The sequence below is a fragment of the Taurulus bubalis genome (genome assembly GCF_910589615.1).
Source record: "Taurulus bubalis genome assembly, chromosome: 3".
NCBI classification, from domain to species: Eukaryota; Metazoa; Chordata; class Actinopteri; order Perciformes; family Cottidae; genus Taurulus; species Taurulus bubalis.
The window spans coordinates 39,649,265-39,657,247 of NC_136591.1; the positions used below are offsets into that span (position 1 = coordinate 39,649,265).

At 55.0% G+C, this 7,983-nt stretch overlaps 1 protein-coding gene across 1 annotated transcript; it reads left to right on the plus strand.

Annotated features, from left to right (window-relative positions):
- Positions 1-442: 442 nt before the first annotated feature.
- Positions 443-4,420, plus strand: irs4b (insulin receptor substrate 4b; the record flags this gene model as incomplete). The annotated part of the gene is made up of 1 exon (XM_079215841.1): positions 443-4,420. One exon carries the CDS (start codon positions 443-445, stop codon positions 4,418-4,420), a length of 3,978 nt encoding a protein of 1,325 aa, XP_079071967.1.
- Between the last annotated feature and the right edge of the window lie 3,563 nt (positions 4,421-7,983).

Consider the following 7,983-nt stretch of genomic DNA (forward strand, 5'->3'; position numbering starts at 1 on the left):
CGCGCTCGCCTCTTTGTTCCTCCTCGTTTCGGTGCGTGACGCAGCGGGTCATGTGTTGTTTGTGCCCTGGCCCCGTAGAGATGTGTACAAGGGGGGTGGGGGGGCGGGAGAGAAGCTAGCTAGATCCTCCCGATTATAGGAGCGCGGTCATGTTGCACGCGGCGGGATTTACTTCGTGATTAAAAAAGAAGAAGAAAAAAAAGTCCGCGCGCTTCCGGAAAAAGGAAAACCACCCGCGAGGAGGGCAGTTGGTCTTTCTTCATAACGGGAACAACGGAGCCGGTTTTCGGGGGGTGAAACCCGAGCCCCCCCGAGCGCGAGCCCGAGCGCGAGCGAGTCCACGTTAGCTGGCCTAGCCGGACTCCCGAAAAAAAGAACAACACACCAGAATGGGGTCTAGGTCCAACCCGGATTAGCCTGACCTTTGATTCCGTTCCCCTCGATGGCACATTTCACGAGCTACCAGGAGGGTAAAGCGGCGGTGCTGATGGTGGAGACGCAGCAGAGGGACGCGGGGACGAAAGCGGCGGCCGCGAGCGGAGACGGCTCCGTCGGGGAACCCCCTTCTCCGGTAATTAATAGCGGCGGAGGAGGCGGCGGCGCTCGCCTCCATCAACATCTACCGCCCTGCAACCACCTCCATCAACTCCTCCACCACCACCACCACCACCCGCCGAATGAGCAGCCGCATCACTACCCCGGGGAGAGCGTCGCAGAATCCCCGGTAAGGAGAGCCTGCCCGTCGCCGCTCAGCCAGGTGCAGCCCGCCGAGGACCCCGCCGCTAGCGGCAGCAGCAGCGGCGGCGGCCATGTCTTCGCGGCCGTTAGTGTCGCGAGCGCGTCGGACGCCGTGGACGATATTCGCAAATGTGGCTATTTGAGGAAGCAGAAACACGGACACAAGAGGTTTTTCGTGCTCCGGGCCGCGAGCCACCTCGGGCCGAGCCGCTTGGAGTACTACGACAGCGAGAAGAAATTCAGGAGCAGCTTGCGCTCCGCCGCCGCCGCTGCTGCTGCGGCAGCGAACGCGAGCGGCAGCAGCGGTGGAGGAGGAGCGGCAGCCGCTTCGCCCCCAAAAAGGGTTATTTACCTGTACCAGTGCTTCACGGTGAACAAAAGGGCGGATTCCAAAAACAAACACCTCATCGCCCTCTACACCAAGGACGAGTACTTCGCCATCGTGGCGGAGAACGAGCAGGAGCAGGAGGACTGGTATGTGGCGGTGAGCGAGCTGATGAGCGAGGGCAAGAAGGGGCACGTGGACCGAGACGACCTGGACGACGGGTACGGGACGGTCACGCCCGGCACGGTGTTCAAGGAGGTGTGGCAGGTGAACGTGAAGCCCAAAGGACTGGGCCAGACGAAGAACCTCACGGGCGTTTACCGGCTCTGCCTCTCGACGACCGCCGTCCACCTGGTGAAGCTGAACTCTGAGACGCCATGCGTGAACCTGCAGCTGATGAACATCCGGCGCTGCGGCCATTCGGAGAGCTTCTTCTTCATCGAGGTGGGGCGCTCCTCCTCCATCGGTCCAGGGGAGATCTGGATGCAGGTGGACGACTCCGTGGTGGCGCAGAACATGCACGAGACCATCCTGGAGACCATGAAGGCCCTGAAGGCCTTCGCCGAGTTCCGGCCGCGCAGCAAGAGCCAGTCGTCGGGCTCCAACCCGATGCCGTTCATCACCACGCGGCGCCACCTGGGCAACCTGCCGCCGAGCCAGACGGGGCTGCAGCGGCGGTCGAGGACGGAGTCGGTCGTCGGCACGCCGCCGTCGAGCAAGAGCTCCGGCGCCAGCGGCTACCGCTTCCGGACGTCCAGCGAGGGCGAGGGGACGATGAACCGGCCGTTCCGCTCCGCCACGGGAAGCCTGGTGCACCTCAACTCCACGCGGGCGCATCACGGGCGCCAGGAAGGGGTCGGCGTGGCCACGGGGAACGCCGGCACGAGCACGGGCGGCGGCCGCTACGTCAGAGCCATCCCGGGGGCGGCGGCCACCTACCACGCCCGCTCCGCCTCGCTGCCGGTGTCCCACTTCCCCTCCACCACCAGCCCGGTGAGCGTCTCCTCCAGCAGCGGCCACGGCTCAGTCTCCGACACGCTGACCCGCCCGTCCAGCGCCTCCATATGCGGCTCGCCGTCCGACGGCGGCTTCAACTCCTCGGACGAGTACGGCTCCAGCCCCGGCGACTTCCGGTACTTCCGGGTGCGCAGCAACACGCCCGACTCCCTCGGCAACACGCCGCCGATCAGAGAGGAGAACTGTCTGAACGACTACATGGCCATGGGCTGGAACCGGGAGGTCTTCGGCGGCGGCGGCGACACGCCGAGGGACGAGAGCACGTCGACGACGGAGGACGAGCGCCTGTCTTCGTCGTCGTCGTCCTCGCTGAGGAGGAGGGCGCACTCCTTCTCCAGGCCGCCCGGCGGCGGTGCGACCGGCGGCTCCGGGGTCGCGGTGTACCAGAAAATGACCCAGACGAACTTCTCGTTGGACGAGGGGTCGGACGGCGCGTTGCCGTTTGGCGGCGGGCTTCTCCGCGGCGGGCCGTCTTCCTCCTCTTCCTCGCTCCGCTCCGACTACAGCTCCTGCTCCGAGCACAGCCAGCAGAGCCGGCCCTCCACGCTCTCGCGGACGGAGGCCGGCGGCGCCGGCGAGCGCCCGCCGCTCTCCTCCTCCGCCAAGGAAGACAGCGGCTACATGCCCATGCTGTGCGGCGTGGCGGCGTCGGCGCAGGACACGCCGCCCGACTACATGCCTATGCAACCCGGCTCTTACTCCCATTCCCCTCAGTTTCACAGTCCAGCATTAGGCCCCCGTTCCGCCCACCACCAACAACAACAACAGTCCCAGTCCTCCTCAGACTCCCACGGCTACATGATGATGCTCCCGGGCGGCGGCTCCCCGTCCCCCAGCCAGGCCTCCCCCGGCCCTCACTGCAGCTCCGGCACAAGCAACAGCATAGCGGAGCGACCCGAGAACGGGGAATATATGGACATGTCGTACTGCGGCGGCGATGCGGGGCGCAAGCTCTCAAATGGCGTCAGCGGCGGGTATTACACACCCGGCACCCCCGAGGGCACCCCGAAGTCTTACAGCCCTTATTTCTCCCTCCCTCGCTCCTACAAAGCTCCCGCCAGAGACGAGAAGGAGTACGGGGAGTACGTTCCCATGTGTTCCCCCGCCAAGCCGGTCTATTCGTCTGTCGCCACGGCCGCCATGTTGACGCCGGAGAAGAAGGGCGGTGCCTCCGCCCCGTCGCACCCGCCCCCGCCTTACGGGGCTCACCACGCGGCCTCGGCGATGGCCGACCGGCGCGTGGCGAGGCCCAACCGCCTCCCTTTAGGCCGGAGGAGCTTCCACGGCCCGCTACGGGTCAGTGAGCCCTCCGCCGCCGTCGGCTCATCGGAAAGGCCCTCCAGCCCCGGGGAGTACATCAACATCGAGTTCGGGGATCACTACCCCCATCAGCAGCAGCCCCCTGCTTACCCCCAAGACGAAGCGCCTTCCCTGGGCTCCCGTGACCACAGCCGCTCCCCTCACCAGGACTATATGAGCGTGGAGGTGGTGGCGGCGGACCAGCAGGACGGCGACGGCTGCCTGGGTAAGAACCAGTCGCCCAGACCGAGCCTCGTCGCCCCCTGGAACCCGCCCAGCTACATCCGACCCCTGGCCAGCAACCCAGGGGCGCCGGCCTCCACCGGGGTCGCCGCCGGAGGTCACTGGAAGTCGATGGGCGACGACTACACGGACATGACGTTCAGCCGAGCGGAGAGGACGCAAACGAGCCCCACGGCCATGCTGCAGCACCTCTGCGTGGTGGAGGGCCGCTACGGCGCCGCCATTTCTCCCCCGTCGAGCCCGGGGAGGCCGCCGACGCAACAGCTGGAGCCCAAGGTGGTTCGCGCCGACCCTCAAGGCCGTAGGCGGCACAGCTCGGAGACCTTCTCGTCCACGTCCTCGTCTAATTCGACCCCGTCCGGAGGAGGAGGACCCGCCCACCCGGCGCCCGCCAACCCGGCGCCCGCCAACCCGGCGGCACCCAACGGCTCGTACCCGACGGAGGGCCAGGCCTCCAGGTGGGCCAGCTCGGCGTCGTTCGACAGCGCGTGGGTCTCCATGGAGGGTCTGCCGGCTCCCCACGCACCGGTCAGAGCCACGGAGATGAGCGCAGCCGCCGCCGGCTCCTCCTCTTCAGGGGCCGGAGCCGGCAGGATGTGCCGGAACATGTCCGTGGGCTACCAGAACGGGCTGAACTACATCGCCCTGGAGCTGAGGGACGACGCGGCGGCCCCGGGGGCCGGCGGCGGCAGCGACGGGAGCTCGACGACGACTTCGACGGTGCCGGAAAACGGAGCCTACGCCAGTATAGACTTCACCAAATCTGACGGCGTCACCACGACACCCAAGGGTGAGTGAACGCACTCGTATTTGGCATTTTTTTCTTCTTTTTTTCTTAGAGTTTTCAGACAAAAATAACAGTGTCTTGCTTCCACGTGTGAGTAAAAGTGTTGAAAATCTTAAATAACCCCTCGGAGCCGCGCGCTATTATTAGTCGCATTATATCAATTCGCAGCTCCTTCCAGTGAAATCTATTTCCGATCGAGCCTCTGTGATCTCCACGAGGCTTTGAGCAGCCGGACGCTCGGCTTTTCGACGTGTCGGCTAAAACTGTGCCGGTTTGCAGGAAGTGGCGGTTCATCTCGAGGTCGTGTGTGTGTGTGTGTGTGTGTGTGTGTGTGTGTGTGTGTGTGTGTGTGTGTGTGTGTGTGTGTGTGTTCAAGCAGACAATTATTTCCCTGAATGATCAGAGGTTTATCTAAAGGTCACGTGTGGACTGATTCCCTCCCTAAAAAAAAAGTCCCTGACTTCCCGTGTATGTAGTGTCACTCTGGGTCACGTGCCGCTGTTTTATCCTCGTGTGTGTGGGTGGGTGACAGCGGCTGTCACTTTATGCAAAACAACAAAAAAATCTTTATTTTTAACTTTTTTGCATTGTTTCGTGAAGAAATGAATCATCCTGCAACTACCGCCTGCAAAAATGGATTTCCTTTTGTCCATTCTAGTTCTAATAATAGTTAAAATATAATTGTAATGATTGATACGGGTTTGGGCTTCCAAGAGGGCATACAACTGTCTTAAAACCACAATCATATTTCAATTATTTCCGGCACAATATTGTTTCTTTGAGCCGGTTGAGTATATTAGAATAGAGTTAATATAATTATAGTTTATTACGGGTCAATGGAGGCTGAACCTCCAACAAAAAGTCTCTACCTTTTTTAGATTCAGTCACTTTTTACTTTGTTTTTGTTTAATATGATTGGCAATGGAACACGTGTGTGTGTGTGTGTGTGTGTGTGTGTGTGTGTGTGTGCGTGCTGAGGTCACGTCTGGTTGAGACGGTGCAGATCAAGAGGACGAGAAAAAAAAAAAAGAGGATGTTTTGACTGTTTTTCCTCGTTTGAGCGCCTCCCTTTTTCTATTTCATCCACTCGTCTCCTCCCTGCTATTCCCTCGCTTCCTAACTCTGTGTGTGTGTGTGTGTGTGTGTGTGTGTGTGTGTGTGTGTGTTGAGCATGAGTCAGGATTCTCTGCAAACGCCGGCTGACTCATTTGTTTATCGCGGTGCTGACCGGAGATGAAAGTGTGTGTGAATATGTGGAGATCAACTGACACTCAAAGTGCTCAAGCACATCTGTGTGTGTGTGTGTGTGCGTACCTTTTTTTGTTTTTAGCCGTTGCCAGCAGGTTTATTAAGTGTGTGTGTTCATGCAGTTCAAGGTAACATTCAGAAATGTTAATCCAAGCACACACACTCTGTCTGCGTTCGGTGTGTGTGTGTGTGCCGAGTCATGGCAGGCAGCCCTTTTGATGTGGCTGTAATTGCGGCGGCGGCGTGTCGAGGCGCACAGCGGGGGGGAAGCGCATCATCATCGCCCGGGAATGCACTTCCTCCCAGCTGCAGCGCTGCAGACGACACACCTGGATCCTTGACCCAGAGGAGGGAGGAGGGAGGAGACGAGATACTAGACGTAGGAAACGCTCGAAAAACTAGGAAAATCACCTTCACGTTGGGTTTTTATTATTGATTAAAACCCTTTGAACCCTGTAAATAATCGCCAAAACTACAGCTTTTAAATATTGCAACAAATAAACTGTTTCCTTTCACCAGATTCCGTAAAAAACATAAAATTCTGAGCAAGCAGGAAGCCACGGCGGACTCGTCTGAGGCCGACCAATCAGAGAGGAGCGGCTGTAAAAACGTCCTTTTGATTTTATGGCATTTTAACTGTTATTCTGCACTGAAGACATGTTTGAATACTTAATACTACTGTTGCAGTCCTTTATTTTAATTACATTTTTACATACTAGACAACAACAAATAAATAAAATAACAACCAACAATCAGACAAAGACAGAAAAACATGGACATAAATCGTCATCCTCCATATTGAACTATAACACTTGTATTCATCTCATTCTTACAGGCCATTGCAGTTATAACAATAACTTTGTTATTTATTGTTATTTACTAATAGATATTTGTATTTCTTCCCTGATACAAACGGAGCAGAGGGATGTTAATAATTGACTGTTTCAAATATATATATATATATATATATATATATATATATATATATATATGAGACAACAAAATGATCTCTGTTAAAGTGTATAACTGTATTATTGTGCTTTTATATTATTATGTCGGTGGCATAAAACTTAAAATCACAATAATATGGTGAACAATGTGTCGTTAACGGCTTAAAACTTGTTTCCTTGAGCCGGTTGTTGAGTTTATCTTTTATTAATATCTCTCTTAGTGTTTTAGTGGAAAATAAAAGCCAAGAAACTAGAGAATGAATGATGATGAAGCGTTATAAATGGAGGGGAACAGACGGTGAACCAGAGCCCGTGTGGTGATGGAAGAACGTCGGGTCTGAAGGGGTCAGGAGAGGAAGTAGTGGAGGACGGCGGTGGGAACCACGGGGCGGTAATGGGTTCTCCGGGTTCTCCGGGTTCTCTCTCTGAGACGGGAGTAAGATGCCCTTTCCCCTCTCCCTCCACCGCCGGGCCTCCGTCTATATTTACCGGGCTATTTCCAGACCGGCATGAGTTTCTGGTAACGGGACCCCGCTCCCAAATAGACGGACGTGCCCACAGATGTTACAGTTATTAACCATAGAGCGCAGCCGGGAATATGAAGGGAATCTGAGGCGTTCTTTCTTTTTTTGTTGCTACAGCTTTAAGTTGTGAATATTTTCTTCTCGCGTGTTCGTAAAAAAAAATTAAAGTTGTATACCTTTTTGGGGTTTTTTGTCGGACTAAATAAAGACATTTGAAGGCCTTTAGGAAAGACTGATCGTGAGAAAATGCAAAGTATTCTAATACAATCGGTTCATAGGATGCTTCACAAAGTTACTCTTTCTTTCTTTTACGTTTCCCAGCAACACGTTTCTTTTCACTCGTTATATTCATACGGCCTTTTTCAAATGGAAAGTTCCTTCTTCTCGGGAAACGACCAAGTTTAATACTTTGTTTGGTTGAGGAAACTATTGTGAAATACTGAGTAAAGTTTAGGCAACAAAAGTACTAAGTTAGGTTTAGGAAAACTACTGTGAAATACTGAGTAAAGTTTAGGCAACAAAAGTACTAAGTTAGGTTTAGGAAACTACTGTGAAATACTTTGTTAGTTTGAGGAAACTTTTATGAAATACTATGTAAAGTTTAGGCAACAAAAGTACTAAGTTAGGTTCATGAAACTATTGTGAAATACTTTGTTAGTTTGAGGAAACTTTTTATGAAAATACTATGTAAAGTTTTAGGCAACAAAAGTACTTAGGTTTTAGGAAACTATTGTGAAATACTAACTAAGTAAAGTTTAAGCAACTAAATTACTAAGTTAGGTTGAGGAAACTTTTATGAAATACTACGTAAAGGTTGGGCAACAAAAGTACTCGGTTAGGCTCCACCCTGCT